A 21449-nucleotide genomic window follows, 5' to 3' on the forward strand; every position below is an offset into this window, starting at 1 on the left:
GGACGTGGGCAAGATCCCAAGGGGGCCCGCTCCTGTCAGATCAAGTTAGCCATCACCCGATGCGCACTGTGTGGTGGCGAAAGCAGCAGCGGGTTCAATCCCGGCACCCTCATTCCTTAAAAAGAGGTGCCGTGGCCGGCCAAGAAGACGAAGTGCTTTCGCCAGAATATCTCCACCTTACCTTCCAATGCACGCAGGTGGGCTGCGATTGCTCGTAAGCACAGCCCTGCTGGATGAGGCCCGAGGAGGCCTCTCTAGGCCAGCCTCCTCTTTCACACAGGGGCCCACCAGATGCCTCTGGGGAGCCCAAAGGCCAGCGGGGAGGGCACACCCTCCCACCTGCTGTTGCTCCCCTGCGACCGGGATTCAGCGTCGTGCGGCTGGAGGTGGCCTCAAGCCACCAGACTAGGAGCCATTGCTCAGGGGGACGCCGAGCATTCTGCACATGCACAGAGGCTCCATTCTTGGGGGGGGCAGAATCACAGCGCAGAAGGAGAGGGCACAGAATCGGCCCCTTTGCCGGAAGCTGGTCTCCTGGTTGCCAAGCCGGCTCGCCACTGAATAACTTCCACCACAGCGGCCAGCCTTAGGTATAAACCAGAAGCAGCCCTGAACAACCGGACTTCCTCCGCTTTCCCCCACACAGAGCCTCAGGGCCGGAGGAAATCCTTTCAGTTGGGGGGCCCTGCCAAGCCACGCCCACACAAGGGGGTGGCCGGTGACGGGCGGGTGCCAGATTTGCCGCACTGCGGTTAGAAATCTGGCACCAAATCCGCCTCGAATGCCGTCCGTCCCTTCACCACAGGCACACATAGTGCTCGGCTGCACGTCCTCCTCATTTCCCCACCCCCGCAAAAGACGCCCCCCCCCTTTCCCCGTCTCCCACGTGGGTTCTTTCATGGGGATTTAATTCTGCCTAAGCCCTCTTGCCACGGAGGTAAGGTCCCTGCGGTGCTTCTGTGGAGCAGAGAGATAAGCCGGGCTGGGGGCCACCATCCTTTCTGACACCGTTGTTTCGAACTTAGAGTTGGGGGCGGGATGCAAGGGGGAGATGAGTCACTGCCAGTGCAGGCAGCCCCGAGCAGGCTGATGACAGGAGCAGAAGCCCCCCGACCGCACACCACAAGCCACCCCTTCATATCGCAACCCACACCAACCCAGCTCAGCCCTGGAAACTCCCGGAAGATGATGATGATGATGATGATGATGATGATAATAATGATGAAGAAGAATGATTTGATTTCTACACCGCCCTTCCAAAAATGGCTCAGGGCAGTTTACACAGAGAAATAATACATAAATAAGATGGCTCCCTGTCCCCAAAGGGCTCACGATCTAAAAAGAAACGTAAGACACACACCAGTGACAGTCACTGGAGGGATGCTGTGCTGGGGGTGGAGAGGGCCAGTTACTCTCCCCCTGCTCAATAAAGAGAACCACCACGTTAAAAGGTACCTCTTGGCCCAAGTTAGCAGGGACAAGATTGCAGGAAAACGCCTGATGTGTAATCATAAGAGGGAGGGAGTACCTCTGAGCATGCACAGAATTCCCACTGCTTCAAAGCCAGAGAAAGATGAGGGGGCTGTGCTAGTTTTAAGTGCAAGAAGAGGGGGGGATCCTGTCTGTGAAAACTCCCTGCATCCGAGGGAAGACAGCTGGCCTTATGGTAGCAAGCATGGATTGTTCCCTTGGCTAAGCAGGGTCCACCTTGGTTTGCATTTGGATGGGAGACAACATGTGAGTGCTGGAAGTTATTCCCCTTAGAGGACAGGGTCATCGGTCAATGGAAGAGCACCTAGGTCCCAGGTTCCCTCCCTGGTAGCATCTCCAGCTATGGCTGGGGAAGACTCCTGCCTGAAACCTTGGAGCGCCGCTGCCAGTCAGTGTAGACAATACTGAGCTAGAGGGACCGAGGGTCTTACTCAGTAGAAGGCAGCTTCCTCTGGGGATGGGGATGCAGAAGGTCCCAGGTTCAGTGCCGGGCAGCATCTCCAGTTAGGCCTGGGAAGGACCCCTGTCTGGAACCTTGGACAGCCGCTGCCAGTCAGTGTAGACAATACTGAGCTAAATGGACCAGTAGTCTGATTCGATATAAGACGACTTTCTATGTTGCTAGAAAACTAGCACATCAGTGAGAAAGTTTTAGCAATGTTTCCCAGACTCTGGGAAACACCTCTATCGGGCAGCAGCGATATAGGAAGGTGCTGAAAGGCGTCATCTCATTCTGCACGGGGGGAGGCCATGGTCAACCCCTCCTGTATTCTACCAAAAGACAACCATAGGGCTCTGTGGGTGCCAGGAGTCAACACCGACTCGACGGCACACTTTACCTTTTACCTTCTCCCTGAACTGCTAGCTTGTTACAGATTTCTGGTGAGCCTTTTGACTTTAAACAGCGGGGAGCCTTCCCAAATTAGAAACCCCCACCTGGGGTCGGGCAATCCAGAATTTCACCACCACCTTCTGGGTAAAGCACCAGGCTGCTGTTGAGTAGTCACCGTGAGCCTGTGGAACGACGGTCTCTGCTCTCACAAGCCGTGGGAGAGATGGCCAACCCGTGTCTGGACTGTACCATGTCTGGGGGTGGCTCAACACTCTTCTATGCAGGGGGAGAGAAAAGTCATGACGCTCCCGCAAGATGTTATTGGAAACAGAGCTTGGCCGAGCAGTTCCCCGAGATGCTCACTCACAATACTTTTCTCTGGTAAAAGAGAAGTATTTTGCCAAGAGGCCGCTCTTAAAGAGATGGCTCTCTTCTGCTTCGCTGTGGAAATACAACTGCCCCCCTCTTCAGCCCAGCCCAACAGCCCTCCCAGTGGCCGCTGCTGGAGTCTCCCTGGTATCTTCTTTTAGACCGCTGGTCCCTTTGGGGAAGAGAACTCTTTGCTCATACCTTTTGCTATGCTGCGAGACATAGCAACTGCTTTGAGTTTAGAGAGAAGGACAATAATTATTGATTCCCTTTTTCTTTTTCTTTTTCTGGCACACCCAAGACACAGGCAGGGCCCTGACACCAATTTGTCATGGGGCATTTGTGAGAGCGGAGTCTTGTCCTGTAAGAAACTGGCCCCTTCCTGAAGCCCACTCTCCTGCTCTTGGTTTGGGCTTCAGTCGCTGCTCTGAGTACTCTCCGAGCCCTTTGCCATATTCATTTGGTTTCTGGGTACCGTTAGTAACCATGGCAACCATAGGGTATCCCTTACTGAACCACAGGCTGCTGCAGAGCCTTCCAGAGTCAGAGCAAACACACAGTCGTTAAACGTTCCTGTTAGGGTCAAGTTATCGTCTGCTGGGAAACCATCATAGATAGATAGATAGATAGATAGATAGATAGATAGATAGATAGATAGATAGATCATGTTGAAGTATTCTTTATAACTCAAAAGTTTGTTAACTTTTTTTTAAGATCCACTCAAACAGCTGCACAGTGCCCCAAATCCAGTCTGAAACTGGTTTAATTGGGACACAGTCCTTCTACGTTGTCAGACGTTTCTATACCCTTCACCAAACTATAAGGTCCAGTTATCCCTTAGTTGGGAGCCATGTGATTTTAAAAAAGATTGAAAAACGGTAATGAATGTTTGGAATGGAGACAAGCCTTTAATCAAGCTCTAGAGTAGGCCACAGAGAGACCTCATTTCAACACACACACACACACACACACACACACACACACACACACACACACACACACCTTTCCTGCATCATTTCAAATCAGCCTCAAATTTAAAAGCTAGTTCTTACTTATATAGCCATATCCCATCATGCCTTCCTTGTTTCCTCTGGAAACTGTCAGAACTCCAGGAAGCAACCAGAAGCCACGGAAATTTAATCTGTGCTCATACATTGTGTACCCACAGCCAAATGTGGACAGAGCCTCACAACTCAGTCCCAAAATGCAGGGGTTTGCAAGCTTGGGTCTTTAAGGCTGGACTACAACTCCCATCATTCCCAGCCACAATTATCTGGAGATGATGGGAGTTGTAGTCTGACAGCATCTGGGGGCCAATGGTTGGGATCCCTGCCATAAAGCATTGCATTGCATTGCATTGCAATGACCCTTGATTCCTTACCTCCAAGGAACTACATCCCCCAGAATGCCCATCTCTGGAAGCAGCCAGAACAAAAATGTGCCAAAAGGGAGATACTATCGCATTCCTCCAGCCAACCCAGCATCAGCACACCAGGGACTTACCCAGCATGCCTTTGTTGGAGTCTGACAAGCACATATCCTTTTCGGCGCTGGGGAGGACGAAGCCCACCACAAAGATCTCCACTCCGTCCGCCATGAGGGCCAGTCCAAGCACAAAATACAGTGTCCACTGGAAGCGCCCATGTCCACACTCCTGCAGAATCAGCTCATACTGCTGGGACAACTCCTCCTTCTCCTTCTTCTTTTCCCCTTCCAGGTCATCAAAGTCCTTGAACTCGCTCACGACCTGCTGGTTTGCCGTCAAATGGTCCCCACCCTTGAGGGAATCATTCCGGGGTATGCCTTGGTACTCCCCTTCGTAAATCTCATCATCTTCATCGTGGCCTTCAGTGGCATCACTGGAGGCCCCTTCGTCGTCCACTGCCGGTTCCCCGCGGTAGTAGCCATCCTGGGGCTGGTAGTCTTCATCGTCGTCCTCTTCCTCAAAGCGTGAGTAGGAACGTTTCGTGTATTCGTCCTGCACCCGGTCCACGCCCTTGCCCACCTTCTTGGTCGCATGCTTCTTCACTTCCTTGGCGATGTCTTTCGCCCCCCGGATGAAGGCGGTCCGGTCTCTAAACCCTTCATCCATGGTCCTGACCTGGCTTGCAACCTTTTCAGGCCTGATGAGACGAGAAAAGGAATCGTACACACAGATCTAACTCGGGAAGAGTTCTCTCCGTTCAGCACCTCAGAGAGTGGACAGCTCCTTCCCTTGGAGCAGTCTCTCTCTTTCAGACTACAGGGCCGCCCTGTGACCTTCCAGTAGGAGGGGAGGAACAGATGTTGGCAGCTGTCTGAAGGCTGCCAGTTGAGGATGCTGAAGGGCGACCCATCCGTTTAGTCCGAGCTCGTGGTGGGAAGCCTGACGGACTGAGCTGCTCCTTTTGGCTGAACGGGTGCCGTCCTGCAAGGGAAGACAAAGCAGAAACAGAGCACTTCAGACATTCACCAAGCAATCCATGCAGCTCTTCCAGGTGACCAAACTGGCAAGAAGAGGGTGCAGGTTTAGTGGATCTGGGGCGGAGCTGCCCCAGAGAGGGCACAGAGGCTGTGCAGTTGCCCAGGAAGCAACCGAGTTGCAACCGAGTTCCATATTCAACATGCTGTTAGAGCGAGGAATGAGAACACGGTCAATGCAACAGTCAGAAATGATCAACAAACCACATTCGATTGGATCATAGTCAATGACTGTCAAATATTCCCGGAAGCCAGCACCATCGTATGTCCGAGGTTACAATGCTCATCAAACCTGGAGGACATCCAGCAGCGGGAACATAATAAGGACCGTTTGCTCCCCAGATCTTCAGGAACTGAGGTCACACATGGGCCTCCCATTAGGAAAAGGCCCCCTCTGCCTTTTAACTCTCCCTTGAAAACTTCTGCCCCCTCCCCTCCTGCTTCAGCCACAGGGCCCAGATTCCCCCATTAGGCACGTGCTGTAATGTCCAACACCTCTGAACAGGAAGTGGCTCAAGAAGGAGCTAACACTGAGACACCATCACAGCACCACGAGGGCACACCATTTGGGGCCAAAACTCAGTGGCAGAGCCTCTGCTTGGCAGGCAGAAGGTTCCCAGTTCCCTCCCTGGCAGCATCTCCAAGTAGGGCTGAGAGAGACTCCTGCCTGAAACCCTGGAGAAGCTGCTGCCGGTCAGTGTAGGCCAGGACTGCTCAACTTAGCCCCCTCCCCAGATGCTTTTGGACTACAACTCCCAGAATCCCCAGCCACAGTGGCCAATAGCCAGGGATTATGGGAGTTGTAGGCCAACATCTGCAGGAGGGATGAAGTTGCGCAGCCCTGGTGTGAACAATACTGAGCTAGATGGACCAAAGTTCTGACTCAGTATAAAAGTCGAAAGTCAACTTTAGTGTAAGGCAGTTTAAGTCTCTGGCAGCCCCTCCAGGTAAGGCTGGGAGAGACTCCTGCCTGAAACCCAGAAGTGCCGCTGCCAGTCAGTGTTGACAGTACTGCGCTAGATGGACTCAGTGTAAGGCAACTTCCTGTGTTCCACAGAGTCTATTGCATTTGCTGTTGGGAAGAGAGATCTCCATATGATCTGGCACAATGCTTTCTAATCTCACCCTCTGGGAGAGATTGCAGGGAGAGATTCTGGGAGAAGACCCTCATTTTTGAAATTTCCAGGACGCTCTGCCTTGCTGATCACCCTTTTAAGAAATGAATGTTTTTACTACTATGACTACTACTAGTAGTAATACTATTTATATACCGCTTTTTAACAACATTTTTTATTTTATTGTTAAATTTATATACCACCTTTCATTAAAACAATTCCAAGGAGGTTCACAGAAAAATTAAAACAAGACTATAAAAATATGTAGAGGCAGCATGGTGTAGTGGCTAGAGTACTGGACTAGGACCGGGGAGACCCGAGTTCAAATCCCCATTCAGCCATGAGACTTGCTGGGTGACTCTGGGCCAGTCACTTCTCTCTCAGCCTAACCTATTTCACAGGGTTGTTGTGAGGAGGAACTTAAGTATGTAGTACACCGCTCTGGGCTCCTTGGAGGAAGAGCAGGATATAAAACGTAAATAATAATAATAATAATAATAATAATAATAATAATAATAATAATAATAAAACAACTGCAAGAAACAAGAGAAACTGCAAGAAACGAGGAGAAGCTGCAAGAAACGAGGAGAAGCTGCAAGAAACGAGGAGAAACTGCAAGAAATGTAGAAACACCAAATAAAGAAGAAACAGTGCAATTCTGGGGGAAATTATGGGACAATCCAATAGATTATAATAAAAAAGCAGTCTGGGTGAAAGAGGTCGAAAAATCTAACCAACAAATGCAAGATCTAATAATAACACCAGAATTAATAAGTGAAAGAGCAAAGAAAATTAAAAATTGGACTGCGCCAGGCAACGATGAACTGCATGGCTTTTGGCTTAAACACCTAACAAGCCTTCATAAACAACTATCAAAACAGTTCAATCACATTTTGCAAGAAGGTGATATTGAACAATGGCTAACAACTGGAAAAACTCATCTCATCATGAAAGACTCAGCAAAAGGTGCAGTTCCAAGTAATTATAGACCGATAACCTGCCTGCCAACCACGTTCAAATTATTTACTGGAATAATAGCAGATGAAGTGATGCAACACTTATTAACTAACAAACAGCTTCCAGTTGAACAGAAAGGAAATTGCCTGAACACCAGAGGCACAAAAGACCAGCTGCTGATTGACAAAACGATTTTAGAAAACTGCAAGAGAAGAAAAACAAATCTAAGTGTTGCATGGATTGACTACAAGAAAGCCTTCGATTCATTGCCTCACACATGGATACTAAAATATTTAGAAACAACTGGTGTCAGCAAAAACATTCAGATATTTATATAAAAAAAGCAATGAGCATGTGGAGTACACAGTTAACAATCAATGGCGAGACACTTGGACAGGTTAGCATTAAAAGAGGCATTTTCCAAGGGGACTCACTATCCCCTCTTTTGTTTGTAATCGCCATGACCCCACTTTCACAAATACTAAACAAAACAGGCCTCGAATACCAAACATCTAAAACATCAAGTAAAATCAACCATCTGCTGTACATGGACGAACTGAAGTTGTATGGAAAGTCCCAGTCAGAAATTGAATCACTGCTAAACACTGTCCGTATATTCAGTAGCGATATAGCAATGGAGTCTGGACTAGACAAGTGTGCTGCATTAATAATGAAAAGAGGAAAAATAACAAAAACAGAAGGAATAGAACTACCCAATGGAAGCAACATCAAGAACCTGGAAGAGAAAGAACATTACAAATACTTGGGCATTTTCCAGGCTGATAACATTGCACACACTGAAGTTAAAAGAAAAATTGGAAGTGAATACATCAGGAGGATTAGAAAAATCCTAAAGTCCAAACTCAATGGCGGGAACACCATACAAGCCATAAACACCTGGGCTATACCTGTTATCAGATACACTGCAGGAATAATATACTGGACCCAGGCAGAGCTAGAGACGCTAGATCGTAAGACCAGGAAAATCATGACCATCAATCATGTTCTGCACCCCCGCAGTGATGTAGATAGGCTATACCTCCCTCGCAGCTCAAGTGGAAGAGGAATGCTGCAAGTCCATCAAACAGTTGAGAAGGAGAAAATAGGCCTTGAAGAATATATAAGGGACAGTGAAGAAGATGCACTTCAAATGGTCAATAACGAGAAACTATTCAACACCAATGAAACAAAGCAGGCCTACAAGAAAGAACAAGTCAAGAACCGAGCAGAAAAAATGGAGAAATAAGCCCCTGCATGGTCAATATTTGCACAATATAAGTGGGAAATCAGACATCACCAAACCTGGTAATGGTTTAATAATGGCAACTTGAAGAAAGAAACAGTGGGTTTAATACTGGCTGCACAAGAACAGGCACTAAGAACAAATGCAATAAGAGCCAAAGTCGAAAAATCCACAACAAACAGCAAGTGCCACCTTTGTAAAGAAGCAGATGAAACAGTGGACCACCTAATCAGCTGTTGTAAAAAGATTGCACAGACTGACTACAAACAAAGGCATGACAAGGTAGCAGGGATGATACACTGGAACATCTGCCAAAAATACAAGCTACCTGTAGCCAAGAATTGGTGGGACCATAAAACTGAAAAAGTTGAAGAGAATGAAGATGTAAAAATATTATGGGACTTCCAACTACAAACAGACAAACATCTCCCACACAATACACCAGATATAACTGTAGTCGAGAAGAAAGAAAAACAAGTTAAAATAATCGACATGGCAATACCAGGGGATAGCAGAATAGAAGAAAAAGAAATAGAAAAAATCACCAAATACAAAGATCTACAAATTGAAATTGAAAGGCTGTGGCAGAAAAAGACCAAAATCATCCCAGTGGTCATTGGCGCCCTGGGTGCAGTTCCAAAAGACCTTGAAGAGCACCTCAACACCAGAGGGGCCACAGAAATCACCATCAGCCAATTACAAAAAGCAGCTTTACTGGGAACAGCCTATATTCTGCGACGATATCTATAACAACAACAACAACATTGACAGTAAAATTCAGCCATCCTAGGTCCTTGGGAAGGACTCGATGTCTGGATAAAACAAACCAGTCAATAACACCTGTCTGACTGTGTAAACAAGAAATAAAATATTAAGCTAAAATATAAAAACATGAATCTGACTAAAGATGTAAAATACAAGCATCAAATAACCATACAAAATGCAATATACAAAGCAACAGCAGTAGAGACAGTCATATAAAAGCCTGGGTAAAAAGCCAAGATTTCACATGCTTTCTAAAATCTGTGATGGAGTCCAAGGAGCGAATGGCCACTGGGAGAGCATTCCAGAGTCTGGGGGCAGCAACAGAGAAGGCCCTGTCCCACTTGCACAACAGCCGAGCCTTTCTCATTGTCGTTAAAAAGAATAGTAATAAGATGGCCCCCTGTCCCCAAAGGACTCACAATCTAAAAAGAAACACAAGCTAGACACCAGCAACAGCCACTGGAGGGATGCTGTGCTGGGGTTGGATAGCACCTCCCGGTTTCTGGCCACTCTTGACTCCAGACTGATTTACTTGCCAATTTTGACTGGAGCTATTCCTGGCGATTTCCTCTCTCCAATTTTCCCCCCACAATATCAAGCTTTTAACCTCTCCCAAAGTGCCTTCCAGAGTCACCTAGAAATGGTTGCCGAATCCTGGAGACTCCAAGCCAATAGTGGCGGGTTGCCAACTCTGTTTTGCTGTGGGCGTCAGCTGGATTCGCTTTGCAAAGAACTGGCTGGCATTTTGTGTGTGGGTGGGGGGGGAGCTCTCCCCCCCGCCCCCGGCAGCCTTAAGACATCTAAAATGGTTCTCCTGCCAGTATTCCAGATCTCAGCAATCCTTCTTAGGGAGGGAGGCGGTGAGACAAAAAGAAAACCAAAGCCGGGCATCTAATGAGAACGCCTCTTGCGTTATTAAGTGCATCCATTTCTCACACGCATAAAAAGCACATTATGTTCCCCAATGGCCGACCAGAGAGCCCTATTACCAAAAACAAATCAGAGGGCAATTTGCTGCAATGAAAAGGCCCAGACAGCCATATGTCAGCTCCGGCTAAGAAGACATAAACCTGCCACGGTCTACTTTTAATATACTTGTTATTCATGAACTACCGCACTGCACTGCACTCCAAACTAAAAGTCTTTTCACGGTTGCCGATAAGCTCCTTGGCAGTGGGTGGAGAGCTGGTCTGGTGGTAGCAAGCATGCATTGTCCCCTTTGCTGAGCAGGGTCAGCCTTGGTTTGCATTTGGATGGGAGACTACATGTGTGAGCACTGGAAGATATTCCACTTAGAGGATGGGGCTGCTCTGGGAAGAGGCTTCAAGTCCCCTCCCTGGCAGCATCTCCAAGAAAGGGGTTGAGAGAGACTCCTACCTGCAACCTTGGAGAAGCCACTGCCAGTCTGTGTAGGCAATACTGAGCTAGATGGACCAAGGGTCTGACTCAGTATATGGCAGCTTCCTATGTTCCTATGACAGGGACAGAAAGAGAGCAGGAAAAACATCTGGGGGTTTTCAGCTTAGGAAGTAGACAGGTCATGCAATGTGCCTGGTGGCCTGCATTCAGCTTGGGAGGATGCGGTTTGTGCAATCCTGTGCCAAAGTCCATGAGTGGCAGACATGCAGGCATTTACCAGACTTGAGATGGCAGCATCAGTGACAACATGGGCAGAGAGAACGCTTCCATCTCACCACCTGTGACTGCCACAATGCTTTTCGACAGAGGCAGCCCATCTTCTGAGCTGCTAGTCAGAGATGCCACCGAGTGAGGAGGTGCCAAGAGATGCATGTGAACATACAGAGCTGCCTTATACTCTCATCACACCATCAGTCCACCTAGCCCACTAGCGTCTACTCCAAGGTCTTCCCCAGCCCAGTTCCTCCAGATCCTTTCGCTGGATCTCCTGCATGCAAAGCACATACTCCACCACTGAGCTATGGCCTATCTACAAATCCCTCTCCAGAAAACAAGAGGCTACCATTCAGGGGTACCATATCAGGGCACTGAGTTATCCAGGAGGATGAGATGTATAGAGAACTCCCAGCCAATCAGGAAGCCAAGCTGGGTTTCTAGAAAACTTCCAGCCAATTAGGAAGCCAAGCCAGGTGTCTTTATACAGAAATTGCAGCCAGTCAGGAAGCCAAGCCAGGTTTCTTTACAGAGAAATCCCAGCCAATCAGGAAGCCAAGCCAGGTGTCTTTATAGAGTACCCCCTGCCAATTAGGAAGCCAAGCCAGGTGTCTTTATAGAGAACTCCCAGCCAATCAGGAAGCCAAGCTGGGTGTCTTTATAGAGACCTCCCAGCCAATCAGGAAGCCAAGCCGGTTGTCTTTATAGAGAACTCCCAGCCAATTGGGAAGCTAAGCTACATGTCAACTGGAGCTTTGTGTTTCCATAGAAGAGGACATTTATTATCTGACAACATAACCTTTTACTGAGTGTTGAACTATTTCCAAAAACAATAAAACGCAAGATGGAATCAAAGGATTTTGCATTAGGATAACATTACAGACATAAACGGAAGCAGAGTCAATTGATTGTACAATAAACCTTACATTTTATTAAAATTAAGTGGCAGTATTTATGGAGGATGTTTCTGCAGGGCTCTCGGCCAACTCAGAGTCCAGGCTGGAAGCCAAGCAGGGCCCAAGAGTAATGGGGAGCGATTAAAAGTTTTCTCATTTCCTTCAGTGGCGGGTTTTACAAGGTCAAGACTGGGAACGAACCACAGCTCGGAGGTATAGAGCATATGCTTTGCAGGCAGAAGGTCCCAGGTTTGATCTGTCATGACGCTGGATCAGGGACACCCCACCCTACCCCTTGGGGAATGAGGCGGACAATTCAGGGCAGGGCTGAACAATCTCAGCTCTCCTGCAGATGCCGGACTACAATGCCCACCATCCCTGACAAGTGGCTTCTGTGGCTAAGGATGATGGGAGTTGTGGTCCAAAAATCAGCTGCGGGGCTGATGTTGTGCAGCCCTGGTTTGGGGTATAAAGCGGGATGGGAGGGCCCCATAAGCCAGGCTAAGGGTGACACACACACCCCCATGCAGTGGGGACGCCACACAGCAGAACCACCAAGGGAACCAGAGCTAGGAAACTCACCACAACCTGAGGACAAAGCCCTGGCTTGGCCCACAGATTTTGGCTGTCAGTACCATAAGGAACATTGGAAGCTGCCATGCTGAGTCAGGCCCCGGGTCAATCGAGCTCAGTATTGCCTACCCAGGCTGGCAGCGGCTTTTCCAAGGTTGCCAGCAGGTGGCTCTCTCTGGCCCTGTCTTGGAGACACCAGGGAGGGAGGTTGGAACCTTCTACATGTAAGCGTACTGATGTTCTTCCTAGAGCGGCCCCATCCCCCAAGGGATATCTTACATTGCTCTCACATGTGGTCCCCCATTCAAATGCAAACCAGGGTGGACCCTGCTGAGCAAAAGGGACAACTCCTGCTTGCTACCGCAAGACCAGCTTTTCTCCCCATCTCAGGGGATGAACACCCATTGTGATGTTTGGCAACACCAACTGTCATAGAGATGGGAAATAGGTGATAGCATGGTTGTGCTTTCAGCCTCCTGAGTGTTAACACCCCTTCTTTATGCCTACCCCCCAAACGATTAGGGTGAAATGACAATCCGCTTTGCACAGCGGCTTCCCTGGGAAAGGCATGGCAGCTCTAAAAGCTGGAAGTTAGTTCCATGTTAGTTCCATGGAGCCAGCGTGGTGCAGTGGTTAGAGTGCTGGACGAGGACCAGGGAGCCCCGAGTTCAAATCCCCATTCAGCCATGAGACTTGCTGGGTGACTCTGGGCCAGTCACTTCTCTCTCAGCCTAACCTACTTCACAGGGTTGTTGTGAGAAGAAACCTAAATAGGTAGTACACCGCTCTGGGCTCCTTGGAGGAAGAGCGGGATATAAATGTAATAATAATAATAATATTAATAATGTTCTGTGGCCGTGCCCAGCTCTCTATGCAAAGTCTCACCCCTTTTCCTCTGGAGCTGTCCACCGTCTGTCCCTACCAGATCTCTGCTTCAGTGGAGGCCCCAACTCATCTTGGAGCAGAATACAATCCCTGACATCTCCATAAAAGCAGCAGGTAGCTGGCGTTGAGAACTACCTCTGTCTAAGTCCCTGGAGAGATGCTGCCGGTCAGAGCAGGCCATCATGGACTGGATACACTGATTGGCCAGACTCAGTAAGGCAGCTTCATACAAGTTCACGTGACCTTAGAGGTGTGAGAGCTATTCATACATGCAAGTAATCTCTGCCGTTGTTCCAACAATCCAATGAATGGTAGGGTAGTGAAATCCAAAACCGATTGTGAGGAGCTCCAAAAGGATTTTTCCAAACTGGTGGAATGGGTGGCAAAATGGCAGATGTGGTTCACTGTAAGCAAATGTAAAGTGATGCATATTAGGGGGAAAAAAACCCCAACTTCACATATATGCTGATAGGATCTGAGCTGTCGGTGACTGAGCAGGAGAGGGATCTTGGGGTCGTGGTGGGCAGCTCGTTGAAAGTGTCGACTCAATGTGCGGCAGCTGTGAAAAAGGCTAATTCCATGCTAGGGATCATTAGGAAGGGGATTGAAAATAAAACAGCTAATATTATAGTGCCCTTATACAAATCTATGGTGTGGCCACATTTGGAGTACTGTGCACAGTTCTGGTCACCGTATCTTAAGAAGGACATTGTAGATCTGGGGAAGGTGCAGAAGAGGGCAACCCAGATGATCAGAGGCCTGGAGCACCTTCCTTATGAGGCAAGGCTACAGCACCTGGGGCTATTTAGTTTGGAAAAGAAGTGATTATGGGGAGACATGAGAGAGGTGTATAAAGTTCTATATGGAGTAGAGGATACTATGGACAGCCAGGAAAACAAACAAATGGATCCTCGAACAAATCAATCCAGAATTTTCACTCAAGGCACAAATGACCAGGCTCAAACGATCCTACTTCGGACACATTCTGCGAAGACCCAGCTCCCTTGAGAAGTCCATCATGCTGGGGAAAGTTGAAGGAAAGAGGAGAAGAGGACGACCAGCAGCAAGGTGGATGGACTCGGTGATGACAGCAATGAATGCACCACGGAGAGACCTTAAAGGCCAAGCGGAAGACAGATCATCCTGGAGAGAATCTAACTATGTGGTCACTAAGAGTCGACACCGACTTGATGGAACTTAATCAATCAATCAATGAGAGGGAGTGGACAGAGAAAAGTTTTTCTCCCTCTCTCACAACACTAGAACCAGGGGCCATCCCATGAAACTGAATGCCAGGAAATTTAGGACTGACAAAATTGGTTGCCAGGAAATCTAGGACCAAAAAACAGAAGTACCTTTTCACACAACGCATAATAAACTTGTGGAATTCTCTGCCACAAGATGTGGTGACAGCCAACAACCTGGATGGCTTGAAGAGGGATTTGAATAACTTCATGGAGGAGAGGTCTATCAAGGGCTACCTACAGGGCTATAGGCCACCTCCAGCCTCACAGGCAGGATGCCTCTGAGTACCAGTTGCAGGGGAGTACCAGCAGGAGAGAGGGCATGCCCTCAACTCCTGCCTGTGGCTTCCAGCGGCATCTGGTGGGCCACTGTGTGAAACAAGATGCTGGATTAGATGGGCCTCCTTGGGCCTGATCCAGCAGGGCTGTTCTGATGTTCTTATGACAAAAGGAAGTACTTTTTGATACAGCGCATCATCAAGGGTATAGCTACAATTGAGCAGATGGCTTCAAAGAACCTGGGCCACCTCAGCTCCTGAAGTGCCTCCAGCTCCACCCCTTCCTATTTTCTTCACTATTTTTCTCCCTCCAAGGGTCCACCGGGCAGAGGGGTGAACACGGGCCCCCTCTCCCTGAGCTACGGCCCTATGCATAATCTATGGAATTCTCTGCAGTGGGATGGGTGATGGCCACTAGCTTGGATAGCTTTAAAAGGAGCTTAGACAAATTCCTGGAGGACAGGTCTATCAATGGCTACTAGTCTGAGGGCTATAGGCCACCTCCAGCCTCTGAGGCAAGATCCCTCTGAATCCCAATTGCAGGGGAGCAACAGCAGGAGAGAGAGGGCATGTCCTCACCTCTTGCCTGTGGGCTCCCCAGAGAGATCTGGTGGGCCACTGTGTGGGGCTGGAGCCGCTCTGGGGAGAGCAGAAGGTTCCAAGTTCTCCCTAGCAGCATCTCCCAATAGGGCTGAGAGAGACTCCTGCCTGCAACCTCGGAGAAGCCGCTGCCAGTCTGTGAAGACAATACTGAGCTGGATAGATCAATGGTCTGACTCAGTATATGGCAGCTTCCTATGTTGACTAGATAGGCCTTGATTCTGATCCTGCAGGGCTGCTCTTTTGTTTGAACCTGCTCCAAAGCTTTGCCACTCTGCTTTAGATTTCCACTTTCCTTAGCCTTCCCGTGTCGGATATTCTTAGTTCTAGAGAGCAATTTCCCTCCAAGAAAGCGCTGGAGTCATCACAAGCGAATTAAGCCCAAAAGGCAGCAGAAAACAAGTCGCGAAGGCTCCTATGGCAATGAAACAGATTCATGCAGACTAGTCAACCAGAGACTCCTTTTCCCAATGCATGGTCACCAGCCTGAGGGCAGAGGAAGAAGGAATGGATTCAAATGGATGGATACGAGGACACAACCATTTGCCAAACTGTCCTCTCCTCATCCTCTCTCAACACTGGATGCTATTTTTACTCACTGCCGGCACAAAGACGTCTGATAGCGAAAAATGAGAAAGGCAGAGAAAAGCATGAATGGGTATTTGTATATGTATGGACGCGAGGCTCTTTAAGCAGTCACTTGTCCACTCGCCTGTGGAGGAGAGCTGGTCTTGTGGTAGCAAGCATGAATTGTCCCCTTTGCTAAGCAGGATCCACCCTGGTTTGCATTTGAATGGGAGACTACATGTGTGAGCACTGTAAGCTTAAGGGATGGGGCTGCTCTGGGAAGAGCATCTAGGTTCCAAGTTCCCTCCCTGGCAGCATCTCCAAGGTAGGGCTGAGAGAGACTCCTGCCGGCAGCCTTGGAGAAGCTGTTGCCAGTCTGTGTAGACACTACTGAGCTAGATGGACCAAGGGTCTGACTCAGGATACGGCATCTTCCTAGTAAGTTAGGATTGTCTCCACGTGATCAGACAGGATATCTTTGATAAACTGGAAACAACAGCAACAAATATTTATATACCGCTTTTCAACAGAAGTTTCCAAAGCGGTTTACACAGAGGAATAATAGGGTGGATAGGGCCAGTTACTCTCCCCCTGCTCAATAAAGAGAATCACCACGTTAAAAAGGTACCTCGTTGCCCAGTTAGCAGGGGAAAGGAGTTGTTCTTTTGCTCTCCACTTCCAAGCTGTAGATATGTCAGAAATGACTCTCTCTCTCTCTCTCTCTCTCTCTCTCTCTCTCTCTCTCGGCAGAAGGACTAGGAGGATGTTAGTCACTACTGGACTGTTTTAAAGAACCGCACTGACTTCCAGACCAATTCAGGTACAATTTAAAGTGCTGGTTTAACCCTGAAAGCCTTCAGTGGCTCATGACGCAAGGCCTTGAAAGACCTAACATGACCCCCCCCCCCAACTCTCCAAGGGGGTCTGTCTGAGCCCTACTGGGAGATGCTGCTAGGGACTGAACCTGGGAACTTCTACATGCAAGTCGATGCTTGCTATGGTCCATCTAGCTCAGTCTTGTCTACACGGACTGGCAGCAGCTGTGCAAAGCTTGCCCAGCCCTACCTGGAGATGCTGCCAGGGATTGAACCTGGGACCTTCTCCATGCAAGGCAGATGCTTTCCCACTGAGCTTAGGCCCCATCCCCTCCGGGGGAATATCTTCAAGCGCTCACACGTCATCACCCATCCACATGCAAACCAAGGAGGACTCTGCTTAGCAAAGAGGACAATTCATGCTCACTACTGCAAAGCCATAGCCACCTAATGGCACAGCGGGAAATGACTCGACTAGCAAGCCAGTGGTTGCCAGTTCGAATCCCCACTGATATGTTTCCCAGACTCTGAGAAACACTGATATCGGGCAGCAGCAATATAGGAAGATGCTGAAAGGCATCATCTCATACTGCCCGGGAGGAGGCCATGGCAAAGCCCTCCTGTATTCTACCAAAGACAACCATCCTTGCTCTGTGGTTGCCACAAGTCGACACCGACCCGACACCAACTCGACGGCACACTTTATCTTTACTGCCTTTATCTTTACTCTCCTCCCCAATGGGAGGTGGGGGATCAAGGAATATGGACTGAAGTTTTTTTCCCTATATCACTTCCCTTTCCTCCCCAATAACTTCCAACAAATAGGGCATTTCCGTGGATGCTAAAAAGAAGAAACATGTCATTGTATTTGATTTTTTTAAGAGGAGCGTTTTGATTTTAGGAAAGATCTGTCACAGGAAGCTCCTAGGGGCGATTATATGATGGGGGAATGGATAATTGGAATGCAAATGGGGCTCTCTTGGAAAACCAGGGAGGGGAGAAAACGCTGACTCAAGCGATAACGCCTCACAGCAGCGAAGCAACCGTACTCTACAGCGAGGCAGAAGCTATCGACGGATTACAGTTGTGCATAATAAAAAATCATCAAAAGACAGCTGCCAGAAACCGGGGAGATGGTTATTCATAGCTGGGGAATCAATCTGAGACTGAGCTGAGCTGCCTTTTGACTTTTTGTTGGTCTGAAGAGAAAGACATTTGGGCTTCATTGGGCCGGTGAGTCACACCCCGGCCTACGCCTTGAAGATGTGTAGAGTCTGATTGTGCCTGCCCAAGATTCTGCTCACGCTCAGAGAGGGGATGTCTTGGCTATAACTGACTGACTTACAGGCCTAGTTCTGGCCTCGGCAACAGATCCAAGGGCTAAAACCAGGAAGCTTTGACTCTGGTTCAGCCCGGACTAGGAGGTCCAAGGCCAGACCTATGCTGAGCCATGGACTTGCCTGGCCAGGCCTCCTCCTCTCTGTGCCGGCCTCAGTTGCTCAACCTTTCAAATGGGAACAATTTGCTGACCATTCTCAGAATGAAAAATCATCTGGAGAGCCCAGGAGAAGCACCAAGGGTAACTAGCAAAAGTTATTCCTTGCCAACGAGGGTTCAGAGACAGACCCCCTTAAAGGAGGTACAAGGATTTCTCATATTTATTCTTATTCTTATTCTCTCTCTCACACACACACACGCACACACACTCATGATATACCCCCCAAGTATGGCCCACTGTGTGAAGCAGGAGGCCAGACTAGATGGGCCTTGGACCTTCTCCAGCAGGGCTTATCTTATGTTCTTAATAGAGCAAAATCTGTCCCCGATAACCCCAGTGTCCGCACTAGGTCCCACTTAACTGGGTCACAGACTTAGAGCCCGTCTGTTTTAACCTACAGAATTTAAGGAGGGCAAAGGAGCACTTTGGTGGCTGAGATCTGCATAGCCACACCCCATCATTTGCATAACGTCACCCAAGGTTCCATTTCACTGTCAATTTCAATGCTGGGATGATCTCATATATATTTGAACCATATCATTTAGTGGCTGAAACTGGTTCCCTTCCCTTTTGGCATCCATATACCAAAACAGAAGGGGATTGACTATTATTAGTACAGGGATTGGCTCTTATTCTTCATTGTGTGCCATCTGTGTGTATGCTGCTTTCGAAAGAATTAGGTCCCTGCCCCAAGGAACTGACAATCTAAAACTGACACACCAGAGGCAGGAGAGGAAAGTGGAGGCAGGGGCAAACTGGGGGAGACAGTACAGTGATTTTATGCTTCGTTGCGATGATTACAGTTAATGCGACTAGTACAAGAAGTCGTGCCTTGCCATTCGTTACACTTTTAGACCCTGAACTTGTTTCAAATGCCAACCGTCAGCTTGGAAGAAGCAACGTGATCTCCGTGTCCCTCTGAGCATGTGCAAAGTGCATTCGCAGAGTCACCCACTCCTCCCCCCCACCCTTTGGGATTCTGCATGGGCTTTCCAGGCAGGCCAGCGCCCTTAAGAAACTGGCCTTAGCAGCAAGTCCTTCTTCCAATTGCTCCATACAGCTCTTTTCTCCCACTACGTTGATATACATAATGATTAAAACAGCAGCCGGGGCAAGGAAAAAAGCCGCCGTATTTGGGGGTCGGGGGGGGGGCTGCTTTCTTAAGACAAGGTCATCCAGCAAACCAGCAAAAACCATCTTGGTGTTGTAACCATTGACTGATACCCACATACCGTACACATTGGGAGAGGAGAAGGCCGCTTAGCCTTCGATATAGTTAATGACACTGAATAAGGAAAAACAAGTCACATCTCCCTCTCATCCCCCCTTTCTTGCTCCCCGACCCCCCCCTGCAATCGGTTTTGAAAGACAACATCTGTCCCACCCACCCCCCACAGCAACCAATGTGTTGCTGTAATCCAGAAACCACAATTCTTTTCCGAAGTCCAATGACCTTTACGATACCACCGAGGAGAAAAGACAGAGAGGAGACCCTTTCAGGAGGTGGGTGGGGGGACATGCTATGGAATAAGGAGGTCTGGGCTTGGAATGGGTCCGGAAACAGCGGGGGAGGCATGACCCCCTTTCAGGAAGCCCTTCCCTTGTTAGCACATAAAAAGATGGTCCTTGAACCATCTTCTCTAAGCTCTTTGGGGCATCTTTCCAATGAATCTGGAGGAAGGGGCTTCTTAACATTTTAGAAGCCATGGGACCACTACCACCTCTCTACCTTTCCCCAAAAGACTGGTCATAATTGCATTCTGGGCTGCTAAATGTCAGGGTCCCCCTTCCTAAAAGAGAGGCAGATCTCTCCAAGACTGGAACGAATGCAGATTAACTACATTTCCCACAACACCAAAACACACTCTCTCTCTATAATATATATTTTTAATCAACACCCTGGGAAAAAAATCCCACTGGAGAAAGATCCGCAGTAGATTTAAAAGGACTTCCACCCCCACAAATTTTAATTCTAAACACCCCCAAGGTCATTGGATGCTCCAGGCAGGCTTCAACCTTACATATTTCTGCTCCGTTTCCAAGCCAGCTGGCAAGAGGAAGAAGAAACCTCCTGGAAATCAAGCCACCCAGCCAAAGATGTCCTTCTTCGGAGCCAACCGGGGCTCCAGACTGCCAGAGCGAGCCATCAAGATGAAAGATGTGACAAGGAGAAAAAGCACCGGCTGGCAGAAATCCGGAGAGAGCGAGCGCGGCAACGCCAAAGGCAAGGTTTTCCAGGACAAAATGGCCACACCGAAGGAGGCAGTTTTGGGGGAGATTTTGCTCTGGCACCGGCCACCGCTCGAAAACAGCACCCGGCTGGGAAGAAGAGGCGGTTATCACCTGGCTTACCTCTTGTGGTACCCACGGCTGCTCCTCTCAGGCGCGCGGGAGGATGCTGCAAGAGGGGTGCAGGCGAGCAGAAAGGAGCATCAGCAGCACCGCAGCCTCCGACAGGCTGACTGAAGGATGGGAGAGTCCATTGTGGCGAGGCAGGGAAGGGTTGGGGGCACCCGGGCACCCTGGCAGAAGGAGAAAAACCAAGGAGAGGCTCGGGGACCCCACAAAATGTGGGGAGCGGGAGAGGGAAAGGAAGGCGCCCCCTTTATCCGTGGTTACTCATCCACGGGGCGTGCGGGAAAGGCGAAGAGAAGAGCATCTCCCTCCTTCGAGATTTCAGGTTAACCCCTTTTGCTCCAACGCACCAAGAAGCAGAAGTGACTAATGGTATTATTAGGCCCTTCCAATGGGTGCCTGCTGAGAAGACTTTCAATGGTGGAAAGAGGAACCAAAGACACTCTCTCTCTCTCTCTCTCTCTCTCTCTCTCTCTCTTTTGCTGGAAGATTTCTAGAGTCACCATTGGCTTTTCTAGGGACGTGATGCTTCAACATATGCAATATTCAAAGTCTTATTTGGTTTTTACCAGCAAGATCTTTTTGTTGGGTGGGGAGGAACACAGCCCTCTGTTGATGTGAGGAAGAAAGAATAGCCAACTTTCCATTCTCCCACGGAAAGAAAGCAAATATTGGATGTGGGTGGCATGTGTGCCGTTCGTAGACAGTGTCAGACGGATGCACCTGATGGGACCTATTCCCTGGGGACAGGACCGTGTGGCCGATGATAGTGCAGATGTATCGTAATGTTGAGCGCTGGTTTCAGATCGCCGCCGACCGAAGCTTGACAGTGCCTCCATATATTTGCTCAATCTCCCCTGGGAAAAAGAGGTTT

General features: G+C 48.9%; 1 protein-coding gene across 3 annotated transcripts in view; it reads right to left on the reverse strand.

Moving 5' to 3' along the window:
* SV2A (synaptic vesicle glycoprotein 2A) overlaps positions 1–20712 on the reverse strand; it is a 55553-nt gene extending 34841 nt beyond the window's left edge. The window contains exons 1-2 of one of the 3 annotated variants that reach the window (XM_053277812.1): positions 20573–20712; positions 4196–5099 (exon numbers count right to left, since the gene is read on the reverse strand). In XM_053277812.1, coding sequence (XP_053133787.1) covers positions 4196–4784 — 589 coding nt within the window. In that variant the 5' untranslated portion in view covers positions 4785–5099; positions 20573–20712. Of the gene's footprint in view, positions 1–4195; positions 5100–9866; positions 9885–20241; positions 20382–20572 lie in introns of those variants that run through there. The other 2 variants (XM_053277813.1, XM_053277814.1) reach the window with 2 other exon arrangements.
* Between the last annotated feature and the right edge of the window lie 737 nt (positions 20713–21449).

This window comes from Hemicordylus capensis, chromosome 14, assembly GCF_027244095.1.
Source record: "Hemicordylus capensis ecotype Gifberg chromosome 14, rHemCap1.1.pri, whole genome shotgun sequence".
Taxonomy (NCBI): Eukaryota; Metazoa; Chordata; class Lepidosauria; order Squamata; family Cordylidae; genus Hemicordylus; species Hemicordylus capensis.